General features: G+C 53.7%; 12 protein-coding genes across 12 annotated transcripts; 5 read left to right on the top strand and 7 right to left on the bottom strand.

Annotated features, from left to right (window-relative positions):
- Positions 1-99: 99 nt before the first annotated feature.
- BDV59DRAFT_202574 (uncharacterized protein) lies at positions 100-396 on the top strand (the record flags this gene model as incomplete). Its single annotated transcript, XM_073694070.1, has 2 exons — positions 100-201; positions 259-396. 2 exons carry the CDS (start codon positions 100-102, stop codon positions 394-396), a joined length of 240 nt encoding a protein of 79 aa, XP_073547194.1.
- Positions 397-550: 154 nt separating this feature from the next.
- BDV59DRAFT_41812 (putative vacuolar morphogenesis protein AvaB) lies at positions 551-4,286 on the bottom strand. The gene is made up of 4 exons (XM_073696347.1): positions 4,246-4,286; positions 1,395-4,182; positions 1,241-1,349; positions 551-1,192 (listed from the first exon to the last, which is right to left on the bottom strand). Exons 2-4 carry the CDS (start codon positions 3,883-3,885, stop codon positions 706-708), a joined length of 3,087 nt encoding a protein of 1,028 aa, XP_073547193.1. The 5' UTR covers positions 3,886-4,182; positions 4,246-4,286; the 3' UTR covers positions 551-705.
- Positions 4,287-5,180: 894 nt separating this feature from the next.
- On the top strand, positions 5,181-7,111 carry BDV59DRAFT_41709 (bifunctional nucleoside/nucleotide kinase/histidine phosphatase family protein). The gene is made up of 4 exons (XM_073696346.1): positions 5,181-5,380; positions 5,670-5,742; positions 5,791-6,377; positions 6,435-7,111. Exons 1-4 carry the CDS (start codon positions 5,330-5,332, stop codon positions 7,077-7,079), a joined length of 1,356 nt encoding a protein of 451 aa, XP_073547192.1. The 5' UTR covers positions 5,181-5,329; the 3' UTR covers positions 7,080-7,111.
- A 765-nt stretch (positions 7,112-7,876) lies between these two features.
- BDV59DRAFT_193638 (stearoyl-CoA 9-desaturase sdeA) lies at positions 7,877-9,294 on the bottom strand (the record flags this gene model as incomplete). Its single annotated transcript, XM_073692261.1, has 2 exons — positions 7,877-9,006; positions 9,069-9,294. 2 exons carry the CDS (start codon positions 9,292-9,294, stop codon positions 7,877-7,879), a joined length of 1,356 nt encoding a protein of 451 aa, XP_073547191.1.
- A 140-nt stretch (positions 9,295-9,434) lies between these two features.
- On the bottom strand, positions 9,435-11,191 carry BDV59DRAFT_179930 (succinate:quinone oxidoreductase subunit C). The gene is made up of 3 exons (XM_073689974.1): positions 10,685-11,191; positions 9,949-10,628; positions 9,435-9,886 (listed from the first exon to the last, which is right to left on the bottom strand). Exons 1-2 carry the CDS (start codon positions 10,801-10,803, stop codon positions 10,166-10,168), a joined length of 582 nt encoding a protein of 193 aa, XP_073547190.1. The 5' UTR covers positions 10,804-11,191; the 3' UTR covers positions 9,435-9,886; positions 9,949-10,165.
- BDV59DRAFT_179929 (nucleobase:cation symporter-2 family protein) lies at positions 11,192-13,716 on the top strand. The gene is made up of 4 exons (XM_073689973.1): positions 11,192-11,232; positions 11,304-11,918; positions 11,975-12,141; positions 12,196-13,716. Exons 2-4 carry the CDS (start codon positions 11,827-11,829, stop codon positions 13,677-13,679), a joined length of 1,743 nt encoding a protein of 580 aa, XP_073547189.1. The 5' UTR covers positions 11,192-11,232; positions 11,304-11,826; the 3' UTR covers positions 13,680-13,716.
- A 103-nt stretch (positions 13,717-13,819) lies between these two features.
- On the bottom strand, positions 13,820-15,254 carry BDV59DRAFT_202568 (MOSC domain protein; the record flags this gene model as incomplete). Its single annotated transcript, XM_073694069.1, has 2 exons — positions 13,820-13,920; positions 13,979-15,254. 2 exons carry the CDS (start codon positions 15,252-15,254, stop codon positions 13,820-13,822), a joined length of 1,377 nt encoding a protein of 458 aa, XP_073547188.1.
- A 119-nt stretch (positions 15,255-15,373) lies between these two features.
- Positions 15,374-17,022, top strand: BDV59DRAFT_41460 (uncharacterized protein). Its single transcript, XM_073696345.1, has 5 exons — positions 15,374-15,531; positions 15,602-15,806; positions 15,854-15,912; positions 15,962-16,587; positions 16,638-17,022. The coding sequence occupies exons 1-5, from the start codon at positions 15,492-15,494 to the stop codon at positions 16,842-16,844; spliced, it is 1,137 nt and encodes a 378-aa protein (XP_073547187.1). The 5' UTR covers positions 15,374-15,491; the 3' UTR covers positions 16,845-17,022.
- Positions 16,859-17,945, bottom strand: BDV59DRAFT_193635 (uncharacterized protein; the record flags this gene model as incomplete). The annotated part of the gene is made up of 2 exons (XM_073692260.1): positions 16,859-16,921; positions 17,148-17,945. 2 exons carry the CDS (start codon positions 17,943-17,945, stop codon positions 16,859-16,861), a joined length of 861 nt encoding a protein of 286 aa, XP_073547186.1.
- Positions 17,946-18,462: 517 nt separating this feature from the next.
- pre8 (proteasome core particle subunit alpha 2) lies at positions 18,463-19,852 on the bottom strand. The gene is made up of 5 exons (XM_073689972.1): positions 19,695-19,852; positions 19,620-19,639; positions 19,516-19,566; positions 18,836-19,441; positions 18,463-18,786 (listed from the first exon to the last, which is right to left on the bottom strand). The coding sequence occupies exons 1-5, from the start codon at positions 19,736-19,738 to the stop codon at positions 18,668-18,670; spliced, it is 840 nt and encodes a 279-aa protein (XP_073547185.1). The 5' UTR covers positions 19,739-19,852; the 3' UTR covers positions 18,463-18,667.
- Positions 19,853-20,007: 155 nt separating this feature from the next.
- On the top strand, positions 20,008-21,574 carry BDV59DRAFT_179920 (E3 ubiquitin-protein ligase MARCH). Its single transcript, XM_073689971.1, has 2 exons — positions 20,008-21,002; positions 21,050-21,574. The coding sequence occupies exons 1-2, from the start codon at positions 20,172-20,174 to the stop codon at positions 21,197-21,199; spliced, it is 981 nt and encodes a 326-aa protein (XP_073547184.1). The 5' UTR covers positions 20,008-20,171; the 3' UTR covers positions 21,200-21,574.
- A 2,992-nt stretch (positions 21,575-24,566) lies between these two features.
- Positions 24,567-26,842, bottom strand: sit1 (putative siderochrome-iron transporter Sit1; the record flags this gene model as incomplete). The annotated part of the gene is made up of 11 exons (XM_073694068.1): positions 24,567-24,919; positions 24,975-25,034; positions 25,087-25,274; positions 25,321-25,414; positions 25,467-25,524; positions 25,569-25,891; positions 25,939-26,032; positions 26,079-26,183; positions 26,238-26,302; positions 26,354-26,429; positions 26,636-26,842. 11 exons carry the CDS (start codon positions 26,840-26,842, stop codon positions 24,567-24,569), a joined length of 1,623 nt encoding a protein of 540 aa, XP_073547183.1.
- Positions 26,843-27,359: the final 517 nt, after the last annotated feature.

Raw genomic sequence — 27,359 nt, 5'->3', positions numbered from 1 at the left:
CACGCCGCCTTCCGATCGCCCCGCTTAATCCCACAGTCTCTTCACCACCACCAACATCACCACAACCAATATCCAGCATCCTGTATCCATTCCTCCACCATGCCTCTCCACGCTGTCTACACCGCTCCGGAGGAGTCCCGCGCCTTTGACCTCCCCATCACCGCATCGCTCCCCGTCTCGTCCGATGCCTTCCCGGAGAATGTACGGGCGAAGGTGGCCTATCTCACCGAACTGCGTCAACTCGCCGTGACCATGCAGAACGACATCAACGTGTTTCTGACGGCCAAAATGGAGGAGGACAAGAAGGCCGCGGAAGCCGAAGGCCGTAAGGTCTCCGAGAAGGAGGCCAAAGAGGAGGAGAACTATGGGGAAGAGGTCGTCGAGGAGGACGCATAATCGCTTCCTGATATCAATACCATATATACCATTCAATCCTGGCACTATACTGCTATCCTGGGTATCAAACAGATGCACCTCCATCTCACTACAACGGAACGGAACTATGGAGAAAGAAGGCGGGTAACAAGAAAAAAAAAAGGAAAAAAGAAAAAAGAAAAGAAAACAATACACCGACCAAATCATCACATCACATCGATTCTATTTGCAGTCAGATCCCGGAGGGAACACGACTGGCGCAGCCGAGATGGACAACCGTGTTACTGTATATCAGTCAGTGTCGGATAAACCAACCTGGAGTCGCATGGCTTACTCTGGGAACACGTTGATCACACTGCCTCCAATCCGTTTGTGACAAATCCCGCAGACCCTCTCCTCGGTGATGGTGACATGCCGTGATCGGGACGATCGAGGGTCGATACCCTCGCCCACCAACAGTTGCGCGCGGGTTTTCAGATTCTCCGCATTTTGCAGGTTCGCCACGATTCGCGTCTCGTTGAGGATCGAGTTGGCCGCTCGCATCCGGCCTTTGAAGTAGAACTCGAGCTCCTTGACTGGGAGCGATTCGGGGATCAGCTCCAGCGCTGAGTTGGGAGGAAGCCGGGATCCGTGCTTCGCTAGCACCTCGATGGCCGGTCCATATTGCGGTTTATACCCGTGCGGGGGTGTCAGATAGAGAGAGAGCAATGTCAAATAGATGGTTGGTTTGTCCTCGTAATTGAGAGTCGCTGTACAGTGCGAGGGCATGGTCTCCGTGGCAGCCGCATCCTCCGTCTTATGAACGTAGTTACAGTACCTGCAGGGTTAGCTCCATGCCGGCAGACTGGAGGCTACGGATACTCACTCTTCCGCCTTTGCATAGTCCTCCAGCTTGAAGACGTAAATCTCCAGAGCCTGCCGATGCTGTCCCATCTTGCTAAAAACAATGGCTCGGGCCTCGAAGAATTCCGGATCTAGAGAGTCAGCAAAGACACCATTCCTCCGGCCGATCGACTTACCATCTCGGTCCAGTCGGTCCAACAGTTTCGCCGGCGAATACTGTGAGCTTGACCTGAGCATTTCGAGGAACTTCTCGCGCCATTCAACTCGTTCTTCGTTGCTGGAAAACTCCCATTCCTTGGTCTTGTCTTTCTTCAGGTGATCCAAGTAGAGTGTCAGGAGCTTCTGGTGGAGATCCGGAGTCATGTCGTTCAGCTCCCCAATAACATGCTCCAGATACCGAACGGCGAGGTTGGCATCGATCTTCTGCAAGAAGTCCAAAACAGGTTGTCTTGGCAGGGTCTCTGCGTTCTCCGTGTCGGCCAGGAAGATCTCCATGCCCAACTCAGGGTCTTCGCGAATCGGCCACTCGGCAAACTCGAGGATCAGATCGATGTTATCCGGAGATAAGCTTTGAAGATAGCCAACCGTTCGTTTCGGGCCATGCAGTTGTGGCGCATTCTCTTCCTCCGAGTCGGCTTGACCGAGCTTCTTGAGGAGCTCTAACGCCTGGTGATGCAACTTCTTCCCGTACAGAAAATCAATCAAGTCGTTGTGACGTCCGGCCTTCTCTAGCCACTCCATCACCACATCGGGATCGCAGAAATTGGCGATCCGGAATAGGGACCCGGCAAGGAACGGTTTGGCATACATGTATGCTCGGAATAGAGTCGTATCGACGAGCCTTGCTTTCTCCCGCAGCTTCTCCCCAAAATCATAGTCACGAGACTCCTTTGTGACATCCAGCAGTTTCATAACGGAGTCGGTGAATCCATCGTTCGGCGCGTTGTTTGGCGGGTCGATCACTTTGAGAGACCCGTCCGGATTCAAGAACCGTTGAAACCTCCGTCTCACATCTGCTAGATACCGCTGCAGTTCGTGGGTGGCATGGATGAGGTCCTTGCCATGCAGCGCCTTATCGCAATGATCATCTTCAGCAGTCTTCCCACGGGTACTGCCTGCATCACTAGCCTCGTCGGTTTTCGTGCGTAGAAAAGATGCCACAGAAGGAGCATGTTTAGGGACAGGCGGCTCCTCCGAGTTTGCACCATCCAACTCTGTTTGGCTGTCGGCCGCCTTTGAATGGTTATGGGTGCTACCACTTTCTGATTCCTCTCTCTCGTCGATCGATGTAAGGTCGCCTGCAATCGTTCTCGGGTAGAGCTTGATGACCATTTCCGGCGGCGCCGAGACCTCCGTAAAGAGGTCCATCGAGTCTTGATACTTGCGCAGGCTAAACAGCCCCTGTGCCTTTTCTAGCTTGATCTCGCGCAGCCGGCCCTGCTTGTCCCGAAGGAGGGCGTCTTCCAGCATGCCTGCCAAGCTGATCGCTTCATCGAGATACCCCTTCTCCACGAGAGAGTCGATCTGCGTGTCGTAGCTCAGGGCTTCCATCCGCCAAACAACGCGGTCACTGGCCACCAGGAACCCCTTTCCGGCATGCGCGAGGCTGATCGTAGGCTGCGGGATGTGCAGGATATTCGCCGACGGCAGCGGAATGGACTGCAGCAGAGACTGGGTCTCCGGGTTCCTCACCTCCAACACGCCCTTGGATGCATCATGCAGTGCCAACAGAAACGGGTACGTGTATCCGATATCCGCCGGTGCATGGCTCCATGGGATCTGTCGTCGCCCGAGCGAGTTGCCGTCGAGGTCGATAAACTGCGTGTTGATATCCTTCGCCAGCAAGACGTGTCCCTCGCTGAGTCGAGTCGCCAGTGGCTTCGGGGCGGATCCCCCAATCCCGATATAGCTCATGCTAGCGACGCCGACGCCGGTGAGCCGACCGGTCTCCGCCCCTCCCAGTCCGCCGATGCTTCCCGGTCCGGCCAACTCCCCAACATCGCCGGTTTCGATATCCACCATCACGAAATTGGAGTTGAGCCCGACCACCAGCTTCGTCCCGGACACCCACGTCAGAGTCTTGATCCCACTGACCAGGCTCATCTCGGCCGTGTCGTTCTCCAGCTCCATGTCGCGCCATGACCAGAGGAGAATCTTGCGCTTGACCGCCACGGCCAGGCGGGACACAATCGACGGGACGCCGGTTTCCGGATCGTTGACGATATTCGAGGTCACCGCAAAGGCGGACGCGCCTTTTGAGCGCGTCAACTGCTCGTGGAGCTCGTAGGTCTGCAGGTCGTGGATGGAGACGTAGCCACCCGACAGCGAGACCAGCAGCTTGGCCTCCTTGATCAAGGCAAGCTGCTCGATCTTGTAACGCGAGAACTTCTCCAGCTCGCGGAGGAGATCGGTCTGTTTCGGTTTCACCGAGCCCGTCCCATCGTCCCCGTTCCGCAGCGTTCCTGCGCTTCCATCTTCGGCGTGGTGGTTATTGTGGTTATTGGCGTCGTTCGGGTCGTGGGAGGTTTCGTTGACGCGGTAGATGCGTAGACTGCCATTGTTCAGACCGGCGAGGAGTCGATCCCCGTAGGCGAGCACCGATTCGATCCTCGACTTGTCCCGGGGTTTGAGCTCGACGAGGGGCCGAGCTGTGAAGGCGGATAACATGGCTTGGCGGCGAGCTTCGGTGGTCGCGCCTCTTCAGCGTCAGCGGTTCAGATAGAGGCATGTCCAGAAGAGAAATCACAGAAGCTGAAGGGCGCCGGAACCCATGGTGTTTGGAGCTGCGGCCGTGGTCGCGAGAGGGAGGCTGTCTCCGCGGGAGCCAAGCAAGCGATGGAGCTCTTCTGATTGCGTCGGTTGCCGCTCTCATGTGACGTCGCGCTTGACCTTATGCGGAGGAGTATATCGATTACCTAGTACCGATCTCAACAGGATTGTTGCATATAACATTGGATGTTGAGTCTATATGAGTAGGTGTTTAGTACTGTTCTTGTTGTCTAACATGCGTATGTTCCAAGCTCATACCTAGATAGTGGCTGAGGGCTCATGGATACGAGAGAGACATTGGCTGGAACTATAGATATATAGCCTGAGTTGGTATAAATCTGTCGCTAACCAGGGTCAAGCCGGCATTTGGATATTTAGCTAAATGCTACGGAGACAACATAAAAAAGTACGCTGTATTTCGAATTCCCAATGATAGGTTGCTTATTGTTATTAACAATGGTAATTCTTGCAGCCTTAGTCCCTGTCCCACAGCATATGCTGATGTCATTCTATATCGATCTTCTATTCCTATATTTCTGACTCCAAAAGATTCCCATATTTCTCGTTACTGATCTGTAGGCATCCCTCGAGCAGAACCCTGACTACAGACTCTGCAAATCCGAATAGATATCACCATAGGGGAATCTTGACCAACGGAACCCAGTCGATCCATACCCTGAAACCGCGCCGAAATTAAAAATTCGAAATCAGCTACTCCGTAAAATGACCAGAAAAATCCCCAGGGCGAATGACGGCAGCGATTTTACCCGACGAAAACGTAGGCATCACGTGGGAGGCAGCTGGAGGCGTCCGTCCGATGCATCATCGACCGTTTATTTTTCCCCGATAGATTCCCCAGTCCAGGTTGAGTCCACCATTCGACCATCCGCCTCGCACTCTCCGTTGACCATACAATCGTCTTGAGTGGCCGTTGTTTGACCCTCTTGTCGACCTCTTCTTCCCTCCTCTTACTGCCCCGCGGCATGACGTCTGTGCTGGATCCCTCTTCACCGCATTGCCTGATGGGATCCAACCACGTCTTCTAAGCCCGTAATTCCCCGTCGGGTCTGTCTCGCCCATTTCGATTAGAGGGAAAAAACGGAGGAATTGACTTGGGAGAGAAGAAAAGACGACAAGTCCGGTCTTGGGTATTCAATCCGATCGCTTTCCCTCGCTGACTCGACGATTTCCCGCCTGCGATTCCTTCCCGGTGTCAGTCCGGTCGGACAAGTCAGGCCGAGGTCTGAGTCCTCGTGCGCCATCGCCTGATTAGGCCAAACCCCAAAGACAGCAATATAGAAAGACAGATCGAAAGAAAGAGAAAAAGACGCATTTGCCCATCATGGCGTCCGGGGCGATTCGGAAGAGCAATGGCCATAACTATTATGCCAGCGTAAGTTGTGTGAATTCCCTTGACTGTGTGCCACCGTGAACTGTGGCTGTGAATACCTTGAATGTTTTCGGTCTGGAGACTGTTGCATCGTCTCGGAGGAAGCAAAGACAGATCGTTTACTTGGGATCACCGCGACTTGTCCGTCACTCCCCGTCTCTTGGGAGAATCGGTGAATGTGTATTTGTTGTTCCAATGTCGTCATTTGTCGCCGCACCCCACATCACGTCTCGATGCAATCGTCAGGCATTACAGATCTCAGCGAAAGAGCTAACAGACGATTGAATTATAGTCCGATTCCACGAAAATCTGCGTGGTCATGGTTGGGCTCCCAGCCAGAGGCAAGAGTCTCATCGCTGGAAAGGGTACGTCTCCTGCACCCCACCGACTAACGTGAAAACTAAACCTCCCAGCGATGCGATACCTGGCTTGGGTTGGGATCCCGGCGCGCGTCTTCAACGTGGGCAGCTACCGTCGACATAACACGCCGCAGCCGACGGCGACCTTCTTCGACCCTCACAACTCGGAAGGGGAGAAGATGCGACGGGCCGCCGCCGAAGAAGCCATGACCGACATGATCCGATGGTTCGACTCCGGAGATGGAGTCGTCTCGATCCTCGATGCGACCAATTCGACCAGGGAACGCCGGCGTTGGATCTACGAAAGTTGCGTCAACGCCAACATCGAAGCGCTGTTCGTGGAATCGATATGCGACGACGAGGACCTAATCATGAACAACATCCTCGAGGTGAAGACCACCTCGCCAGACTACAAAGGGCAGGACCCTGAGGTGGCTGCTCTGGATTTCCGCAACCGCATTCGCAATTACGAAAAAGTCTACGAAACCATTGACGATAACGAGAAACACTATACCTACGTAAAACTCATCAATGTCGGCTCTACCGTCATCATCAACCAAATCAAAGACTACCTATCCAGCCGCCTCGTCTACTACATCCAGAACCTCCACATCAAGCCCCGTTCGATCTGGCTTTCCCGGGTAAGCAGCTCACGCCCAGCCACACCTAGACCACCAGCACTAACCAACCACCCACAGCACGGCGAGTCAGAATTCAACCTCTCCGGGAAGATCGGCGGCGACTCCAACATCTCGGAGCGCGGCGAGGCCTACGCGCGAGCGCTTCCGGGGCTGATGAAGAAATCCGGCGTGCCGCCCAACACCAAGATCGTGATCTGGACGTCGACCTTGAAACGCACGATCCAAACGGCCCGCCACCTTGCCGCCGAAACCGGATTCGAGAAGCTGGAATGGAAAGCTCTGGATGAGCTCGACTCCGGGGTTTGCGACGGGCTCACGTACGAGCAGATCGCCGAGAAGTACCCGGAGGACTTTGCCGCCCGCGACGAGGATAAGTACAACTACCGCTACCGCGGGGGGGAATCGTACCGCGATGTCGTCATCCGCCTCGAGCCGATCATCATGGAGCTGGAACGAAGCGAGAACGTCATCATCGTCACCCACCAGGCCGTCCTCCGTTGCATCTACGCCTACTTCCACAATACGCCCCAGGAGCAGAGCCCCTGGATGGAGGTGCCCCTTCATACGCTGATCAAGCTCACTCCCCGTGCGTACGGCACCGAAGAACAGCGCTTCAAGGCCGATATCCCGGCGGTTTCTACCTGGCGTGCAAAGGGGACATCGGCGAAGCATCAGGACTACCCTGCGGGATTAAAAGCGTGAGGGTTAGAATTGGCGACCCCAAGGATCCATATATTCGGATAAGGTGGGCTCCTCGCGGACCCGTCAGCGGCGCTTTCCGGTCCTCTGATGGCTTGGTATACCATCTGTTGTACGACAATGTCTGAGACGATCGATAAAAGAAATCAGTATCCAGTATTCCCGCAATGGGTTGCATATCACAATGGCATAATTACGCACATATTTGGATGTAGGCGTGTCTGAATGGTTGCATGTGTTCAAGCCTATGAAGCACTCTACTCTGTGAACAAATCGCCGTGTCATCTTCACTCCTGTTGCATTTTTGTTTCTGTGGAGATGGAAGCCAATACATATAAACATACCTATCTACCGCTTCTATATTACATCCTCCGAATGTATCAACATTGTCATGCAATTAAATCTCTCGTAGTCTTGTAGGCGGTCAGCTGGTCTTAAGGTCAGGTGGTCCGGGTGAAAGACTAAAACTCCATCTCCCCACTTTCAGGCCGATTCATTTCTTCAATCAACAAATTCGCAGTTTGGATATCATTTCGATTCGTCAACTACCGTGCACGACATCGCTATCTTCATTCACTTTTGATATTATCGACAAGAAACAATTTCATCTCCGGAGAAATCTCGTCCCAACGCCGGAAACCCCCAATTAGAAGTGATAAGGAAAACGTGGGAAACGCCCATAGTGCTAAAGAAGAACATGGAGATGAGACAAGGGATGCAATCACACGCGACAGTCATACATCAGAGAGACCAAACGGCCTGAACGAGAGAAAAGGAAAAGAAACAACAGGTCGTGACATTTATGCGGCATCTGCCGTGGGGATGGGGGTCGGAATCTTGGTGACCTGTTCACCAGCACGGATGACGCGCTGACCCTGAGCATCACGCACGTACTCGCTGCTCTCCTTCTGGGCCCGCTTCCAGATCTCCACCTCACATCCACCCCGGATGACACCCACCCGCATGGTCGACAGCAGGTTGTGAGCCGCGTTCGAATGGTAGTACACGCCGCCGTTGAACATGGCGGTGGCATCCTTGCCGATACCCGAGCTGATCATGGCCTTGCCACCGGGGTGATCCTTGATGAAGTCGGTCACGTCGTGCACCACACCGGCAATGGCCACCAGACCACGGCCGTTCTTGGCCTGCTCGACATAGTCGTCCCACTCCAGGACGGGGAGCTGGTCGAGGGGAATACCCCAGTCGAGCTTGGCGCGCTTCTGGTCGAGCTTCTTCTGGAGCTGCTGGACGCGACCCTTCTCGATCTCGTTTGCCCGGAACTGCTTCAGGTCGTAGGCGAGACCGAGCTGCTTCCACATCCAGATGGACCACTTGGTGGGGTCGTACTGGTGCCACTCGATGGCGTTGCGGTAGTCGGAGGGGAATTCGTGGTGGAAGTTGTGGTAGCCCTCACCCAGGGTAACCAGGGCGGTGATGACGTGGTCGCGGGGAGAGTTGCGGTCGTCGAAGGGCTGGTCACCAAGCCAGTGAGCCAGGGAGTTGACACAGAAGGTGGCCTGCTGGACGAAGAAGATGCGCAGGATACCGGCATAGATGAAGCCACCCCACCAGTCGCCCCAACCCAGACCGGCCACCAACATGGGCACAACCATGCCCATGAAGATGACGACCTTGAGGTAGTTGCGGTGTTGCCACACGACGACGGGGTCCTCGTTCAGATCGGAGATGTCGGTCCGGCCGATGCGCTTGGGGTTCTGCTTCATGACCATCCAGCCGAGGTGGGAGTACAGAAGACCCTTGCGGACCGAGTAGGGGTCCTTGTCGGTATCGGTATAGCGGTGGTGGGCGCGGTGATCACGAGCCCACCAACGGATGGAGCCTTCGACAGCACCACCACCAACGGCGGCGAGCCAGATACGGAGGGGGAGACGAGCCGAGTAGGCGCAGTGAGCCCACAGACGATGGTATCCTTTTTACAATTGGTGAGTGTTCGTCCTTGGGGTCGTTTTCAAAAGGTTGAATGATGCTTACCTGCGGTGATTCCCAGACCGGTAAAGAAGTAGTAGATGACAGCCCAGATGGCAGTCTTCAGCTGCAGAGGCACCCAGAGGGCCTGGATGCAGCCATAGATGGGCACACCGATGATCAGCGTGACGTTCAACCAGTTGACATGCTTGTACCAATTCTGACGGGTGATGGCGGTATCCGCGATATGGACCTTCTGAGGCCGAGAGGCGTCTGCCGGCTTTGCAGACATGATGACGGGTCCCTGTTTGCCAAGAGAGACTCGATCAATGGGGAATGATAGGGTCGTTGGAGGAGAGGGACCGGAAGTTTGAGGGGAGGCGGGTATATAAAGAGAGGTAAGAAGAGAAGGGAAAGAAACGGAAGGGAAAAAAAACCCAGACGGGTGGGGAAAGCTCAGGTCGATCACACAGACAAGAGAGAAAGAGAGAGACCGGAGGATAGAAAGAAAGGAATGAAGAAGAGGAGGGAGAAGAATGAGGATTATTCAACTCTTTTTCCCACCCCAGGATCCACTGGTTGGGGGAGAGCCGTCCGGTCAGGGCACTTTTGGTGGGTGGTTCGATGACACCGCCGACCGAATCATCTGATTCCGAGGTCCAGGGGGAGTTCGTGTGGCGGAGGCGAGACGAGCACGCCGTACGGAGCAGAGAGCGAGAGGATGTGCACCGAGAGAGTCTCTATGGAAGACGTACTCTGATAGAGGGACCAACTGAGGCAAACGGCAATCGTCCCAATCGGGAAGTCTCTCTTGTTGGTCAGCACTCTCCACCAATCAGACTCCATGCGCTCTATCTGTTGAATCCCCAACGTTTTTGTGGGCGGTCAGTCGCTCTACGCACGGTGATTGGCCTGCCTTACTGACCGGGTTTCTTCTCCGCATCAGAATCACTTCATCCAACAAGACTCTTGCCACCGCCGATTCCTTTTCGTCTCTGACATCAGCTTTACATGTAACATCACCCTTAGATCTATTTTTATGTCTACTTGGGGTCAACATATCACTCTTCCTTTGGCGGTACCCAACGTCTACGGTGTACTAGCGTACGGCGATCATGTAATCCGACATGTGATTCTCCGAGGTTGCCTCAGGCACTGCCGATCTATACAAACCACGCCAATCCGGCGGCAGAAACCACCGAACATCCCATCATCGCCCACGCAATCTTCGCCATCTGGTCCCGATTCTTCAATGTCTGCGCGGTTGCTGCCACCGTGAACCGCACTCCGTTGAAAAAGTGAAAGGTGAACGGCCAGGCCGCCAGAAACTTCACCCCTGCCTTGACGGCCACCGGCAGCGCCCCAAACGCCGTCACCAGACTGGCGGAGGACAAGTCCCATCCTAACATGGGAGAGAAGAGATACGCCGTGGCGAATAGATACAGCGTCCCACTCAGCATGATGCCGGTGTTTCGCTCCATCGCGGAGCTAATCATGTTCATCTCCCATCGGTAGATGCTGAGATGGGGGGACACGGGCCGTCGGAGACGCTGCCGGGCCAAATGTTGCTGGCCTTGTTCCACTGTTTGTATCTGGAGCTGAGGCTTCGTAGATTGGGCCTGCAGGCTAAAGGTCCAAGTCAGTGGTTGTCCTCCGACGAGCGGTTCTGATGACTCGAATACCGGGTTTGGTTCAGGGTGACCACTGCCCTGGGACTAGCTATAGTTGTCCGAAAAGACCCCGGAAATCGCGCTCCAAGAACTGTGTACGGCGTATTTGTGTCAGTCCTCGAATACTTCATCGCTTGTGCTAGTGTACCCGGTGGAGTCTACAGAGCACATCGGTCATGATACCGACCACACTTACCTGTTCGATAGGCCATCACGCGAGTTGTTGCCATATTGGAACCGACCGCTGCTCGTATTCCAGTGATTCATCCAGAAGGAACTCTGTAGCCATGGCAAAGGATGAATTTGTAGGGACTAAGACGGCTATTTGCAAGACGGCTATATCTTTGGCATGTGAGTCAGGTAATATATCGGCCTGGATTGGTTAAGACTCATACGCAGTAGAAAGTACTACGTTAGTTAGAACGATATAGAATAGACTACTGGGTCTCATGGCACTAGCAATTTGGTAGATCCATCTTCCATCTGTCCGGCGTAGTGTACTCTACTGCATACTGCTCATAGTAGTAGTATGTACAGTAGACAGTAGACTGTGATAGGTCACCTGCGAAGGCATGTTAGTCATGGCAACCTGTAAGGAAAACTCCAGCCAATGGCAACATTTCTATGACTAACCACACGGCCCTAACCGAAAGAGGGAACTGTCATCCTTCTGGAACTTCTCCAGTTCCTCTCTTCTTTCGGATGTACATCTCCCAGTCTGAGTCTGTATCTCTCTTCCATGCTCTCTTCTGCCCTCCACGCTGCATTATCAATCTCGCAGGAGTTCGGCGGTGCCCGTCAGCAAGCACTGATAAGAACGGGGCTGCCATTAGCGTCTGTCTACCGGATAAATACTCTCTCCAGCACGTCTTATCAGCAGCTCCACGGGGAAGCCGGCCAAGATCCAACCAGCCATGGAAGGCTCAACACTAATCCGGGCCCTAAACGCCGCTAACCATGGTCTTCTCGTACACGCTCGGCGCGATAGACTCGCTGATAATCGATTATTCGATTGATTGACGCATCACTGATAGCCATCGCCAGTCATCGTCCCGTCATGGCGTTCGCTTTCTATAAAGGACCACCGTCGCCGTCCACATTTCCGACTCCATCCCCGCATTATCATTTTGACCCTCGAGTCCACATTCATCCAGATGGACGGCCCAGATCAGATTGGCCCCGATCTTCGTCCCAGGCGAACTTGGGCAGACCAGGCCCGTCGAATCAAGAAGACTTTCACCACTCGGTAATACTTCCTGATCGCGTGCCTGTTTGCATCCGACAACTCTAACACCCTTCCAGAGAAGGCCTACTAGGCGACTATGACTACGCCTTTCTCTTCACGCCCAGAATTCCCTTCCTCACCAAGACCCGGAGCACGGCCCCGTTCTTTGGCTTGGAGCACAAAGTACCCGTGTTTCTCGCTCTGTTGTTAGGTCTGCAACATGCCTTGGCCATGTTGGCCGGAGGTGGGTCTATCGATCTATATCTCGATCTATGAATCTGCAGCTAACAAACCACAGTCATCGCCCCTCCCATTATCCTCGGTGGTCAAGAGGGCGTCAACTTCGGCGGAGAAGAATATCAATACCTTGTCTCGGCGTCGTTGATCGCCTCTGGCCTTCTCTCAGCCCTGCAGATGGCTCGCTTGCACGTTACCAAGACCCGCTACTTTATCGGAACGGGCCTGATTTCCGTCGTCGGCACTTCCTTCTCCACCATCACCGTGGCCACCGGCACCTTCAAACAGATGTACGCTACCGGGTACTGCCCAAAGGATGGAGACACCAAGTTACCCTGTCCCCAGGGCTACGGCGCGCTCCTGGCGACTTCATGTCTCTGTTCCTTGCTGGAAATTGGCCTTTCTTTCCTGAGCCCGAAGATCCTCAAACGCTTATTCCCTCCGTTGGTGACTGGTCCGACCGTTCTGCTCATCGGTGTCTCGCTCATCCAAAGTGCCATGATGGATTGGGCTGGCGGTTCAGGAGGCTGCGGAGATAATCCCGCTGCTCGCGACCTCTGCCCCAGCGCCAGCGCCCCGCATGCGCTCCCATGGGGCAGTGCGGAGTTCATCGGTCTCGGATTCCTGGTGTTTGTCACCATCATCTTGTGCGAGCGCTTCGGCTCTCCCATCATGAAGTCGTGCGCCGTCGTCGTTGGTCTGCTGGTCGGATGTATCGTCGCGGCGGCTTGCGGCTACTTCGATCGCTCCGGCATTGACGCCGCCCCTGTTGCCTCCTTCCTCTGGGTCAAGACGTTCCCGCTGAACATCTACCCGCCGCTCATCCTCCCGTTACTCGCCGTCTACATCGTCATCATGATGGAGTCGATTGGAGACATCACGGCCACTTGCGATGTCTCGCAGGTCGAGGTCGAGGGGCCCACGTTCGATTCGCGCATCCAGGGTGGTGTCCTGGGCAATGGGATTACCTGCCTGATCGCCGGACTGGCCACGATCACGCCCATGTCCGTGTTCGCGCAGAACAACGGAGTCATTGCGCTGACCAAGTGCGCCAACCGCAAAGCCGGCTATTGCTGCTGCCTGTTCCTCGTCGTCATGGGCATTTTCGCCAAGTTCGCCGCCGCGCTCATCGCCATCCCCAAGCCCGTCCTGGGCGGCATGACCACCTTCCTCTTCTCGTCGGTCGCTATCTCCGGCGTCAAGATCATCACCCATATTCCCTTCACCCGACGGAACCGCTTCATCCTGACCGCCTCGTTTGCCATCGGCATGGCTGCCACCCTGGTCCCGGACTGGTTTTCCTACTTCTTCACGTACGGTGGGAATAATCGCGGCCTGGAAGGCCTGCTGCAGGCCGTGGAGCTGGTCATGGAGAATGGCTTCGCAGTGACGGCCTTCCTGGGCTTGATCCTCAACCTTTTGCTACCTGAGGATCCAGACGAGGAGGCGGCTCTTCTCGGGCTGCCCCAGAGTGACGCGGGGGACGCCACGGAGACGTCCACCCAGTTTAAGACGGACAAGGAGAGTCCGGCGCAGACCATATAATTTGTTTCTTTTTCATCTATAGCTAGTTTATCAGTCCTCTGCGAGGCTAATGATACCCATTTGTCTACCATCCCATTATTCCATCTTCTATCTATCGTACAATCGCCAACCCATGTATATACAAGAACACGCCGCATAAGTCAAACCCCCTCGACCTTCTCCCCCGGCGCAAGCATCTTGATATAAAAATGCTCTCCAGTCTCCAACACCTCGACCGAGTCTCCCACCCGCAGCGTAAACTCTACCACAACAATCAGCACCACCACCGACACAACACAAACAAACAAAGGTATACTCACCCCTAGGCACCGGCACAAGCTGCATCCCCAGCGCCGCATTCGTAAAATCCCCCGGGTCAATGCGCCGGTAACTCTTCAACGTCCGATCCGGCTCCGAGCGATGCCTCACCCCAGTGTCAGGGTCCACATTAGGCAACTTGCAGCGCATCGTACGACACGATGCGAAGATCTCCGCGCCCGCGCCCTCGTCCTCGCCACGCCCCCGCACCCGGATGCGTTTCCAGTGGTCCTCCGCGAACGCCGCAGGACCCTGCACCAGCACGTTCGCGCGGAACCGCCGCACGCTCAGCCATGGGAGGTCGCCTGCACAGCGACGCGCCACGTCGCGCACGCTGGCCAGGTTGAGCAGATGCAGCGGGTATGCGTCCGCGAAGCCCGTCACGGGCTGGAAGCCCACGGCTTCCTTCCGCGGCGCGCAGCGGAAGATCTCGCGCGCGTGCGCTGGCTGCGCGCGGAAGAGCGTCAGCGGCCCGCGGGGCGTCGTCCTTGCGTTGTTGCCGTCAGCGAGGAGGAAGGCCCGCAGGGACGGCGGCACGTGCTCGCCGTAGTCCCAGGCGAGGGGGGAGTCTTTCCAGATCTTGACGGGGGTGTGTGGGTAGCGGTCTGGGGTTGGGGGCATGAGCGGGACGGAGAAGGATCGGTCGGCGGGGAGGAGACGGAGGGCGACGGCGCAGCGGACGAGAAGCGATTGCAGGCGGGTGTGGGCGACGCGCGGGTATCGGATGACGAGGACGCCGTCGGTGCGCACTGCGTCGAGGTCCGGGCTGTAGTCTGGGGCTGTGGGGTCGGGCACCCAGATCTCTGGCCGGATCAGCGCGAGCCTGCTGAACTCGCCGTCGCGCATGGTGCGCGCGGTCCAGTGGGGTGGGTGGGCGGACGGCGTGATGTACTCGGCGAAGCAGAATTGGCGGTCGTGCGCGAGTCCGGTGGGGATGACATCGGCGACGTCGAGCTCGACTTCGGCGCAGCTCTTGATGGGGAAAGTGAAGAGGGCTTTGATGCGCCAGGAGGGGAGTCCGTGTTCGTCTGTATGCGTGGAGGGCACTCCCTGGGTGTATTTGGGGTCGTATTCATCGCGGAGGTTGGATTGCTCTCGCGAGAGACCTAACTTGCGACATCCTCTCGGACGAGTTCGACGGGGCGTGTGGAATTGAAGGAGGAGGAGGAGGACGGGGAGGAGACAGAGCCAGGAGATGCCTGAAATGAGGTTAATTGAATGCACATGGGGGATGTGAATGAACTGGAGGGTGAGAGGGTGGAGGGAGAAGGTCGACATGGAGAGAGAGAAGTTGGAGGAGAAAGAGTCGAGGCAGAAGTCAATCTGATAAGAACCGCTGGGGCCGCCGACTTTCCGACCATCACCCACTCCACCACCGTCATTCCTCGCTGACACTGTATATTTCACCTCTGCCGTCAGTTCGGACTCTCTCACAATGAGAATATGGTCGCGTCGCAGTGTCCAATCCGTCCAGCCATAACTCTTTGACGCGAACACTCTGGAGTTGACTCCATCATGAACCGACAGGACTTCCTCGGCCTCAGCCAGGAACCTCGTAAGTGCACACGCCCTGGACACTCCACGATCTATACTCAGTTCTAAGCATATCTAACCTATGTGTATAGGTCGCGTGGTCTCGTTCCCGGCGTCCCAGTCTCTGCACGCGTCAACCGCGTCAACCGCGGGCGTCATCTCGACGGGCATTCCCCAACTAGACGAGGCCATCTGTGCATCCCCGACTTCCGTCTCGGTCCCTGAGACGAAAGGAATCCCCCGAGGCCATGTAACGGAAGTGTTTGGGCCTCCCGGTGTGGGCAAGACGTCTCTCGCGTAAGCTCCAGCTCCCGTCGGTCAGATCATCAATTAACAGAAGCCAGACTTAGCCTTGTCTGCAATGCATTGCAGGAAGACGGAGAGGGGAAAGTCATCTGGATTGGTACGACTATCTACACGCATACCGATGCAATCCAGTCTAACAACCCTAGATACGGGCTCTCCCCTGCCCAGACCGCGACTCCGACAAATGCTCCTGAAATCCCTTGACACCAGATCGCTCCAGAGAACCCCGGAAGACCTCGTAAACAACCTAGTCTACCTTCGGGCCCCCACTCTCCCTCATCTCCTGAGTCTTCTCCTCCGCCCGCCACAAGGCTTCCCCCCGGAAGAGACCAAGCTCGTAGTCGTCGATTCCGCATCAGCCCTCTTCCCGGCCTACTTTCCCAACCCGTCCGAGCTTCGGGCGCGGCTGGCACAGTCCAAGGTCACCGACAGGGCACAGATCCAATGGCTCATGAACCGGAAATGGAATGTCATGAGCGAGCTGGCCAACGGGCTCGTGCGATTGGCGACGACGCGACGACTGGCAGCGCTGGTGGTCAATCAGGCGCACACGAAGATCCGCGGCCATCCGCGCGCGACGCTCTGTCCCGTCCTCACCGGCGGATCTTGGGAGGCCAGCGTCTATACGCGGATCGTGCTTTACTGGGACTTTTCGACGGGGGAACGGGATGAGGGGCAATGTGCCGTGCGGTTTGCTGAGTTGACGAAACGGGCTGGGAGAATGCTGTCGATCCGCGCCGAGGAGAATATTGTTCCGTTTCGGATTGAATCGGTATGATTCTTGCCAGTGGTTCGGGGTGCATGCTGACCGGATGGATATAGGACGGGTTGTACGGATTGGACAGGGGTCCGTCTACTTGTTCTGCGGTCGAAGAGGCCGCGGTGGAAAAGCCTGTAAATGAGGAGGCGTCGGCCAGTCAGCGAAAGAGAAAAGTGGATGAAATTGCCGACAGTCAGGATGAGGATTCTGACGGAGAGTTTGGGTGGACCGAAGGAGATGATGAGGGCTTGCTGGAGAGAGAAGACTAGCCCTGGGGTTGAGTCTAAGAGGCAGGGACACAAGAGTTACATACGGACAAGGAAATACCGGCAGAAGCATAACTGGTCTAGATATCATCAATGTATAGATTTGTACTCGCTTGTTGAAAGTATGTACATGTACAAAACTCCCCAAGTCAATCTCCCCCCAGATCATCGAAATTCTGAGTTAATCGAGGAAACCTCCCGACTTCTAACACTAACAATGGCCAGACCACAAGGGTCGCAACCATGCGCAGCCATCATGGGGGCGGATGACCCGGGGTCCAGCGGACAAAGCGCGTTTTCGATAACCGTTGGTCGCTGGTATGTCTGGACGACGTCGACTAGTTTGCGTAGGACGGCAAACTCCAGCTTGAGCTTGATGCTATTGAAAGCCCCCATAAGGGCACACTTGAGCATCCAGAGATTAGCATACTCAAGGCTCATAACCGTCACGTCCATCAAGATCATGAGGACGTTGATTGCGACCAGTCGGCGCATGGCACAACGGCTGTTCTGTTCGTTGGGGTGGAGGCGGAGTAGTTTGGCAGTCTCCCAAATGTAGAGACCGGATATGATGGCGTCCTGGACCGCGCCGCAGGTCTCCGTGATCTTTCCCAAGATTTTATAGCCGTTCAGGAACCGGGAATGTTCGAGCCCACGGGCGAGATCGTGATCGTAGCCATACACCAGCACGATCATAGGAACCTTGACTAAAACGGAGGTAGCTATGATCATGCAGAGTACGCCGCGAAGGATGCGCCGATCGTATAGCACTAAATGAAGCCGTGAATACAAAACCAGAGACTGGCTGATAGTCATCAGCCACATCGTTGGGATGACGACGGCATCGGATAGAGGGCTGTCGGGGGCGACTAGGCTATATATAGCGTTGCTGAGGGAAAATGGAAGCACACCCAGACATGCTGAGATGAGTAAACACCAGAAATAGAGACCCCTCCAGCGGCGGAACGTGCATGGTATCAGGAACAGCAGTTCGACAACATTATAACAGGCTATCGTGGCCAATATGACAATGGTTTCTCGTGCTCCGTGCCGAAAACGGAATCTGTGACCCTGATGACCGACCACCAAGTCATCTCCTCGCATTCTTGTAAGCAAGACTTCCTTGAGGGGATGCTAACCAATCTGATGGTGGTTGGGATGACAGCAACTGGTCTCCAACCGTACTGATTCGTGGCAACAGCCATATGTGAGCAGATGAGAAGTAGGTGCCGGAAGGGCCGGTATACATGGCACTTTAGACGTGCTCAGCGAGGATGTTCACTACCCCGTAAGACGAGGTGGTACAGCTAGAAGCTCGAAGGAGCCCGTTAGCTGTGGACGGTCGGTTACACAACACCAGTGCGGGTCCCCGGAGCCATTGATATTCGACGGTGAGAGGACTAGTCCAGGGACTAGACCATCCTACGTCCAGTTCACATAAAGGAATCTTGAGAGGAAAGTAAAGTCGGTGATGGCGTGCCGGATGTGTTCATGAAACGGGCTCTAGGACAATGAGAGGTCTGGATACAACAAAGAGCAAACACCGAGACGGCTGATGCCCGAAGACTATCAATGATGGGCGGAAGAACGGGCTCTACGATAGGGGTCGACGACCAAAAGAACGCGGTTCATTGCAGATGGGAATGTACGGTTTATCTCGAGCATTACTTTAGCGGATATCATACCCGCCCCTAATCATCAATCACAAAGGGCAAGGGCTCCATGTGAGGCGAAGCAGTCAGGTCATAGGAACCTCGTCAGACTTGATCAACGTCTATTATGGTACAAGGTTCGCAAAGTCCACAGATCGATGTGGGATCGAAAGATCACAGGTTGGTCAAGTAGTCCTCAATCTCCTCTTTAGTCAACTTCCTAAACCGGGGGCCTCGGGAGCCTTCCACGCCCTCGTAGCCAAGAAGGTGATCGGCAGGAGGACCGACGATACCTAGAAGCAGTCAGCCTGAATCGTGTACCGAACGTGGACATAACCGTACCGATCTCGATGGTGTCCCCGTTCATCTCCCCCTCAATGGTCTCCTTCAATGTGAGGAGAGCGATGTGGATGGCATCTTCCAGCTCCAAGCCTTCGGTGTAACGTTTCTCCAGGAACGTCTTTGCGCTCGTAGCGTGCTTGCCAATGGCCGTGGCCTTCCATGGGTAGTAACTGCCACTGGGGTCGACCTGATACAAGCTCGGACCACCCTTCAGAATTCCACCGGTCTTGCCTGTCACCTTCTTCGGCTCATCTTCGCCAGAGCCACGCTGTGCCTCACCAGATTCTGGCTCGACCCCTTCGTCCCAACCCGCAATCAGCAAACTCACACCATACGGTCGAACACCACCGGATTGTGTAGCTTCTTGCACCACGCGGGCGACATCTTGCACTAATATCCGGGTCGGGGGGTACTCGTTATAGACGCGCTTGTAGCTGGTATGGGAGACCTTGCGGGCCTTGTCGACGAGAACGCGGTAGTCGGGACCCATGCCTGCGTAGACCATGCCAATATCGGGCGTGATGAGGGAGATCTTGGAGAGGGAAGGAGGGTCGATGAGGGGTGACGAAGACTTCTTTTCGGTGGCCAGGACGATTCCGTTGGTGGCTGAAGATGGGGTAAGGCTGTCAGCATGATGTCCAAGTAGCTGAGATAGCTCAGCCGGGGAAATGAGCTCAGACCTTTGATTCCGAGGGCAGTGACACCCCCGTTAACGGCGTTCAGGGCATATTCTGAATGATGGTCAGCGGAAATAGCGTAGGAGCAATTTGAGATGGATGGTTACCGATTTGGACCAGCTTCCCACTGCATATCAATGTTAGCTGACGTCGGCAGGCCGTAGTGGAGAGCTTCCTCTTACCTGGGGGAGAAGGTCGTCAAGGAGAAGGAATAACGGTCAGCCATGGAGACGACAGTTCAGCTCCAGCAGCTATAGATTACCGGATGGAAGTACGAAGCGATGGAGGAAGACAATGCGGGATAGGAAGAGGGTGAAGCCAAGGGAGGGAGCTGTGGAGGATGTTCTGATGAGCGAGCAGGCGGCCAGATGTTGACGCAGCAGCTGCCGTTCGCGCCAAGCCGCGGCTAGGCGGTGACGCTAGGCGAGCGGCTAGTGCGGTTCTTTTCCCTTCCTTTCCTCTCTCCACTCCACATCGTGTTTTTCTCTCTCTCATCCTCTGACTTTTTCTTCCCTCTCCCCGTTTCTGTCATAACACCTGATACCCTATCTCTAGGGATTCCTCCAAGATAACTCTCTCAACTTCCTCTCACCCCTCTACTCCAGGTCGCTGGGTGACCTGTTCCCTATTATGCCCCTTACCAAATAATCCCCTGCACAATGGACCTACACGGTGAACCACTCTGGCAGTGGCCATCTGAATCTCCAGCTACCCCCTTAAACCCTGACACCGACTCTGCAGAGTCTGAACACCCTCCTCGTCCTTCTAATGAGGAACCCGAGGCTCCCCCGGAAGCTCCCAAGAAGCACTACCCCCCTCGCATGTGTCGCATCTGTCTGGAAACAGTTCTACCCACATTTGTCCCTCCCTCCGAAAACCTCCCAGAGTTTCTTCAAGGTCAACCGAGAGTGGTGTATGAGTCGTCCGACCCTGAGCTCGGCCGACTACTCCGCCCCTGCAAGTGCAAAGGCTCCTCGCGTTATGTCCACGAGGGATGCCTTCAGGCCTGGCGCCACGCCGATCCGAGCTATGGGCGGAGGAACTATTGGCATTGTCCGACCTGTGGCTTTCAGTATCGACTCGATCGCCTGAAATGGGCCCATTGGATCGCTAGTACTCTGACCCAGCTTGGACTAACTTTGGCTATCTTGATGTGTACCGTATTTCTGCTAGGTTTTGTTGCTGACCCCATCCTGAATTATTACGTGGACCCCGTGGGGACCATCGTCTATTCCGATTTTTTGGATGTCAACTCGGTACCTAGTGTGTCGCCCGCCGACCAGAAAACCTCCTGGATTGAGCATTTTGTCAAAGGACTGGCTTCGCTGGGCGTACTCTCATTACTCAAGACGATATTTGTCCTGCCATCGTGGCATTGGTGGGGTCCCCGCAGCTCCGGCGTTTACAGCCGTGGCAGGACCACTGGTAGAAGCCGGGTTGCCTCAGTAAGCTGGGTAGTGGTTTTGATCGGGGTCCTCACGTTTCTCTGGGTAAGTGAAGTCAATGTTGAAAATGATCCGACACTAATGAGCTATAGACTGTATTCAAAGGAGTACGATCCTGGACGGGGAGAACCCTGCAGTATGCTGGGGAGCGCGTCATGGATGTACCGCTGCCGGACGATGAAGATGAGGATGAAGTTCCCTCATCGACAGAAGGTCCCCAGCAACGTAAGAAGGACAATTAGTCCTTAATCTCGACTCGAGCTTCGTATGTTGCCGGGTTCCCGCACAACTTTGAGTTGTCACGGTCCTTCAATGACGTGCCAATCAGTCAATGTGCGAATAATGATCTTGACTCTCGTCAACTTCTGGATTTGTCCGAAAAGCTGGAACTTTGGACAGAACGTTTTGTTCTTCCATTAGGACTTGCTTTACTGCTCGGTTGAGTCCAGAGGGAGGGTCGTGCTGCATTGTTTGATCAGGATAGGCGCTTCAAGTAGTGAGCGTTTTGGATTGCGTGCGGTACAGATACGGCCATCTTAGTACCTAGGTAGATTTGGTAATTAGTTGGAATATATTCTGCATATTCCTCGAGGTTTATACTATAATGACGTATATCGTGACCATAGTGCTATAAATATCTTGTGTTGTCTACTCCGTCCGTGGTGTCTGTCTGGTAATAATCGGATAAACCACGTATGAAATGATCATTCAGAACGGCTTGAGGCAGGCTTCCAAACCTACATCATCACGATGTAAGAAGCCAAGTTATTGACTAGGGAGTTTTGTTAGACAGCCTGCAGTTGCCAGAGATATATACAACCACTTGATCCATCTCTACAACTAACAAGACTCACTGCCTCTTGAAACCTATATACTCCAACATCGGGTGTAGTATTCACGAATATTTCTTCTGGTTAACAGAGGCCTCCTGATATCGAAGCCGAGCGCCTGTAGAAATATGTGATGACGACGATGATGTTCTGTTAGTCACACACAAATTTACGTGAATATGGGCCAGGATACTGATTTACAGACAGGCCTAGATCCTTCAAGTGAAGAAATGCAGCTTCTGCTGCAGACTTTTGAAGCGGAAGTTCTCAGACAGCGTGAGTTCGCAACGCCTCTGGCACAACCCGTATACTCCTGTGAGTCAATCAACATATGGCAAATGCCACAACTACTCCATAACAATCTACCAACAGAACTTTCTTCCCTCTCCTCCTCTCCTTTCTGCATCACTCCATTTCCTCAAACTTCGTTACCCTGACTAATAGCACAACAGCGTACTCGCGCTCGATGTCTCCAAACGTCTACGTTACTGCTGGCAGAGTCCACATTGCTGGCACACCTAGGCCTCCCAAGTCCACTGAAACCAACGTGAACGCGAGCCTCAGAAATGTGCGTCACAATATATCGAACCTCTACGCATTAGGTGTGAATTATCTGAGGCCCCAGCCTGAACCTGCCAGGCCGTGCGTGCACCCAGACTATCAGTTGGAACTCCATTTCACAGACCACGGAAGGGTTTCTGATCTGATAGCGGAAGCAATGGAGGAGGAGATGGATCGCATTGAACTGTCTGACTCTGAAAACGATGATGGCTACGTCTTCAAAGGGTTCCCCTCAAGCTTTGCCAGATCCTCCAGTCGAGGCAGCACTCCGATTCCTGGAGAAAGTACCGAAGCAAACTCCAACAAGTCCACTTCTACCAAGTCCACCTCAACCTCTACCGAGCCCTTCCCTGACTACGACGATCCTGGCGAGGATGGACATCTGTATCCCAGTTCAGTCGAAGAGCGCTACAGGTACGCTGTCGGGAAGACCGCCGAGGAGGTCAACCGCTTCAAGGTGATCGACGCGAGAATCGCCTGTGGTCTTGTCTTCTTACCGGATTACCTCAAGCTCCTTCACGCCGACGAAACGAACGCTACCACTCGCACTCTCGCGCCTGAGACCGTTACCAAGGGTACCTCGAGCAGTAACAACAAAACCGACGACGACGACAGCACCAACCCACAAACTACCACAGTCGTGAAAAGCCCCTCGCCTAAGTCTACGAGGGCTACCAGTCCGCGCAGTTACTTCAAGTGGGACAAGAATGACCGACCCGTTCCCGAAGGAACTAAAGTGCATCGCCTGAATGAGATGCATGCTGCATTGTTAAACCCAAACCTGAAGCCCGATATCAGAGACCGGTTCCTTGTCTACGCCGAGAGCTTCATCTCTATTGAGCGCACGCTCTTTGGCGACACCGATCTGAACCGCCGCGCCTTTCTTGGCCCCGACGTTCTCGTGAAGGTCCACATGCTTATCCAGCCCATCCTCAAATACCTCGCGCGAGTGGAGGAGATCGTCTACAAGGAGGTGTGCGATGTCGAGCGCGCCCGTGACAAAGTCAAGTGGATACTGTTGCATTACGACCTCCCCAGTTACCAGCGGTATGCCGAGATCGCCAGAACCATGGTCCGGTGCGTCCCTCGTATGGAACTGGGCGCGCAGGGTCGGGGTCAGAAGCACGTAGAGACCGAGCACGTGGTGGAACTCGCCAGCCGGGCCAGGGTCTACCGCAAACCGGACCGGGAGCTGCTCATGTGCACGCTGCGGCTGTTCGAGGCGCTCTTGTACGATGATTTCCTGATTGTGCGCCAGCACAAGAACTTAGACGAAGACAACGGGGAGTTCCGCACGGAGATATCTCGCCTCATAGTCCGTGGGTGGGGTATCCTCGGCCGTATTGTGATGCATTACGAGCGGTTTGCTGAAATCCACGAAAGCATCTTCCGTCGTTATGTGACTCCCGCGTCGATGGAAGTGCTCAACGCCCAGAAGATATGGGACCAGCAGAAGCGGCTGTATGGGCACGAATTGCGGCAGCTTCGTGACGTCGCGCCGCTGCGGTGCTGCTTGGATATTGACCAGTGCCTCTCCGACTATGATTCGGCATAAGGCGCGGTCATACTTAATTATTTTGTTGGTTGATGAGGTGATGAATCATGTTGCATGAAACTATGTACTCTGCTTTTATGAAGCTATGAAGTCACGAATTTATGAAGGAATGAAGGAATGATGGTGAAGGTGCTTAAGCCCGTTATGCATCTACTATCGTAGATATGAAATGTTTTTTAATGTTGATGGAACATGAAAATGGAATGTGATAAATCAGTTTTGTATGTCCTGCTTCAAAGCAGTTGTTTCCGGCAACTTGTGGTAGACCTTGCTCTCATGCTTTAGTCTGCTTTGGAATATTAATTGTTTGTTTAGCATACTCAATTCCGTGCTTTGGTCTATCGCAATAGCTACAGGATTGACTCGCAAGATCTTTTTGGAGTTTACTTGCTCGGGTTCTCGTGCGCACCGTGAAAAGAATAGAATGATAGAGAACAGGATACGATATGGATCAAGGAGCATAACCTCCACGGTACGTTGGAGTACGTGCCCTCTAGGACGACAGCGTCTAGTTCTGCTGTATATCAACTTTCGAGTTCTCAATTTATCGCCTCAATCTTTTATGCCTACAATCCTTGGCAAACTAACTCAGCCCGCGAAAGAAACACCATTAAATCCTAGCGCCAAATTGTAAAGAACATAGTATATCCTCTTTCGATGTATTCAGTCATCCGTCTCTGCATCAGGTAGGCTTTGATCTTTGCCAAGCCGTGGGTTACGAATGCAGCACGCAAACACTATCAACGGCACCACCAGACAGATTCCAGTAATACACAAAAGTCGTTGTGTGTGTTTATATGAAGCCACAACGGCAGTTCGTTCCGGGGTCCCCATCGGATGGTTTGTGGCATAAGGGAAAGGATTTCCAAAGGCCGTTGTGGCGGCGTTCGTATCTCCTAGATTTTCAATGAGAGACTTCAACAGCGTCTGTCTCCAGATTGCTCCAGCAATGGTGTTGCCGATGGCACTGCCAACATTGTATGAAGCTAGAAAGAGCCCAGTAATGACAGCGAGATCTGTGAAGAGATTTAGTTTTAGATTGCCATATAGAAAGATGGGCGTTCAACTTACGCTCGTGCTTTGTGGCCGCTTGAATGCTGGCTTGGGCAGGATATGGAAACATACCACCCGCTATTTTGTCCGTTAGTTTAGTCTCAACAGAGTGACACAATAAGACACGTACCAATTCCGAGAAGTACCTGTCCACCTATAACACCTGAATGACTCGAGCTACTTGGTCCCCCGCGGAAGTAGATGAGAATCCCAAACGCAACCATGAACAGCATTGTTCCGGCCACAATGAACGGTTTCAGACGTCTCACTGCCATAACAATGGCTCCGAGGATGCATCCCGTTATGACAGAAGCGAAGCTATAGCCATTAGAATATTGTTTGATCAAGAAATTGCAATACGAACCTATAAAGTGAGATGATACGAGTGGCACTAGCAATGCTTTCTCCAAAGCCGACCACGAGAACCGTATACAGATACTCGCCCTGCATTGCCCAGGCTAGATATAACATCATCAGACAATACCTAGACTAGAAGGTCGAGTAACCCACCGGTATTTAGCATAATCGCAATTCCCAAGGCGCCCCATACAGCTCTATCTTTCAACAGCTACAGACGTCAGTCAAGTCCTCAGCCCTAAACAGAACGCTTACCTTAAACGGAACCATTGGATGGTAAGTGTACTGCTCCCAGAACACCCACACCGGTATGAGTATGATGCCAATCACGATGGGTGCGATGACTTTGGCGGTTCTCCATTGTTCAGCATAACCCCCGGCAATCGTAAAGGGCACGAGAATAAGAGCGAGCATAGCAATTACGAGCAGCACGCCGACCACATCAAGATACCAGAACAGCTCCTTGGCGGACTGAAGGATCCCAACCTTGGGAAGAGCGCTTAGGTAGGCATCAGGATTGGTCCTCTTTGCCTTAAAATGACCGAAAAACAGGACACCGAGCAGTGGGAAAGCACAGACTGGTGGGTGTTAGCCGTTGATTTTTCACCGAGCATAGGTTTTCTACCTGGGAAGATGATAGCGAACATTCCGATTCCCCATTGCCACGTGCTGTTCGTGAGTACAGAGGAAGTGACGTTCCCACTAATCCATGTATTTATCTAAAGGTGTTAGTGTTTGCACATACCGGATGTGGGCGCTACTCACGATGAAGGGCGTAGCCGGGATATAGGAGAACAGAAGTCGGGAGCGAAGCGAGGTCACATCTGCAACCAAGACTTCAACCAGTAAGATGATTGCAGTGTATCCTATCTAATGAAGCGTCAATAGCAACATTCAGAGACGAGGCTGAGAGAAATCGGTCACCTGATACAAGACTGCACCAGCACAAAACGTTGGCATATTGGTAGCTGCAGCTTCCACGATGGTGCCTTAAAAGCATGTCAGAAGAGGATGAGAATGGACAGCCCATTTGTACTGACCTAACGTATAAAACACAGCCGAGAGTATGATGAGCTCTATGCGACCGAAGACGTCTGCAATTTTGGCAGCCGTAGGCTGAAACACATATTTAGAAGCCGTCGCCTGCTATATCCAGGATATCATGGAAGCCAAACCTGTGCAGCAGCGGCTATGACTGAACGAAGGACATTTATGGTCGCCAAAAGACTATGTTGCTGAAATCCCGCGGTTGCCATGGTCTAGGAATAATCATGCCTTGTCATCATGCAGGTCCAACTTGGTCAGGTTAAAGACGAACGTACCTGGTAGGTGACGCGGACCTGACCATCCAACCCGTAGACATAGGCAATTAGAAAAACTCCAAAGAACAGGATAGTACGCTCGATCCAATGCAACTGAGCTGAAATCACCTCGATGCGCTTGACACCAGGACTATCCGTCGCGGAATTTGCGGCCTGAGGGGCAGCCCCTTCAGCCGCCGTCGGTTGCTTATCCTGCTGTGCAGACATAGCCAACTCGTTTAATCAAGGATAAAGACAGGAGTAAAAGCCGATGAGGCTAAATAAAATGAACGAAATGGAAGCTTAATGATTGAAAAAATATGTCATCATGAACACCAGTGCACGACACTCTGTACCTCGGACACGCTCATGGAGCATCAATCTTATCTGATTGCAGGGAATAATTCCATTAATATAGCTTATCACAAAGTTTACACTATCCTGACCAAGACGATCCGTTAGACCTTGGCCCGTCTATGATTGGCACTTAAAAAGCAAAATTGCCGTTGTGGGCCTCGTATTCATGCTGCCCAGGATCCAGGAGGCAGAGTTTTCACATCTGCCATGTGAAATGGTCGTGCTCAGATGATGCCAAGATGATGGTGAGACAGTCGTCACAATGTTCTGGAGTTTTGCTTACGTTTTCGTGAGAACATGGAGGATCCCATGGTCCCATGGTAGACTGCGTCTGGTCTTCGTCCCCTCGGTGAATCGATTAAGATTTTCGGATCTGATGGGTAGAACG

The sequence above is a fragment of the Aspergillus ambiguus genome (genome assembly GCF_047715705.1).
Source record: "Aspergillus ambiguus strain CBS 117.58 unplaced genomic scaffold BDV59scaffold_19, whole genome shotgun sequence".
NCBI classification, from domain to species: domain Eukaryota; kingdom Fungi; phylum Ascomycota; class Eurotiomycetes; order Eurotiales; family Aspergillaceae; genus Aspergillus; species Aspergillus ambiguus.
The sequence above is the reverse complement of the archived record's forward strand: the minus strand, read 5'-3'. Positions and strand labels throughout refer to the sequence as shown.

Excerpts from the sequence above, each read along its gene's own strand:
- BDV59DRAFT_41812 (XM_073696347.1), bottom strand. The coding sequence starts at position 3,885 with ATGTTATCCGCCTTCACAGCTCGGCCCCTCGTCGAGCTCAAACCCCGG. Across the intron at positions 1,350-1,394 it reads GGACCGACTGGACCGAGATG|ATCCGGAATTCTTCGAGGCC; the intron begins GTAAGTCGATCG and ends CTGACTCTCTAG. Across the intron at positions 1,193-1,240 it reads GACTATGCAAAGGCGGAAGA|GTACTGTAACTACGTTCATA; the intron begins GTGAGTATCCGT and ends CTAACCCTGCAG.
- BDV59DRAFT_41709 (XM_073696346.1), top strand. The coding sequence starts at position 5,330 with ATGGCGTCCGGGGCGATTCGGAAGAGCAATGGCCATAACTATTATGCC. Across the intron at positions 5,381-5,669 it reads GCCATAACTATTATGCCAGC|TCCGATTCCACGAAAATCTG; the intron begins GTAAGTTGTGTG and ends ATTGAATTATAG. Across the intron at positions 6,378-6,434 it reads GTTCGATCTGGCTTTCCCGG|CACGGCGAGTCAGAATTCAA; the intron begins GTAAGCAGCTCA and ends AACCACCCACAG.
- BDV59DRAFT_179930 (XM_073689974.1), bottom strand. The coding sequence starts at position 10,803 with ATGAAGTATTCGAGGACTGACACAAATACGCCGTACACAGTTCTTGGA. Across the intron at positions 10,629-10,684 it reads GTCACCCTGAACCAAACCCG|CCTGCAGGCCCAATCTACGA; the intron begins GTATTCGAGTCA and ends TTGGACCTTTAG.
- BDV59DRAFT_179929 (XM_073689973.1), top strand. The coding sequence starts at position 11,827 with ATGGACGGCCCAGATCAGATTGGCCCCGATCTTCGTCCCAGGCGAACT. Across the intron at positions 11,919-11,974 it reads AAGAAGACTTTCACCACTCG|AGAAGGCCTACTAGGCGACT; the intron begins GTAATACTTCCT and ends ACACCCTTCCAG. Across the intron at positions 12,142-12,195 it reads CTTGGCCATGTTGGCCGGAG|TCATCGCCCCTCCCATTATC; the intron begins GTGGGTCTATCG and ends AACAAACCACAG.
- BDV59DRAFT_41460 (XM_073696345.1), top strand. The coding sequence starts at position 15,492 with ATGAACCGACAGGACTTCCTCGGCCTCAGCCAGGAACCTC. Across the intron at positions 15,532-15,601 it reads CGGCCTCAGCCAGGAACCTC|GTCGCGTGGTCTCGTTCCCG; the intron begins GTAAGTGCACAC and ends CTATGTGTATAG. Across the intron at positions 15,913-15,961 it reads GGGGAAAGTCATCTGGATTG|ATACGGGCTCTCCCCTGCCC; the intron begins GTACGACTATCT and ends TAACAACCCTAG.
- pre8 (XM_073689972.1), bottom strand. The coding sequence starts at position 19,738 with ATGGCTGACCGTTATTCCTTCTCCTTGACGACCTTCTCCCCCAG. Across the intron at positions 19,442-19,515 it reads CACTGCCCTCGGAATCAAAG|CCACCAACGGAATCGTCCTG; the intron begins GTCTGAGCTCAT and ends CCCCATCTTCAG. Across the intron at positions 18,787-18,835 it reads CGGGGACACCATCGAGATCG|GTATCGTCGGTCCTCCTGCC; the intron begins GTACGGTTATGT and ends GACTGCTTCTAG.
- BDV59DRAFT_179920 (XM_073689971.1), top strand. The coding sequence starts at position 20,172 with ATGGACCTACACGGTGAACCACTCTGGCAGTGGCCATCTGAATCTCCA. Across the intron at positions 21,003-21,049 it reads GGGTCCTCACGTTTCTCTGG|ACTGTATTCAAAGGAGTACG; the intron begins GTAAGTGAAGTC and ends AATGAGCTATAG.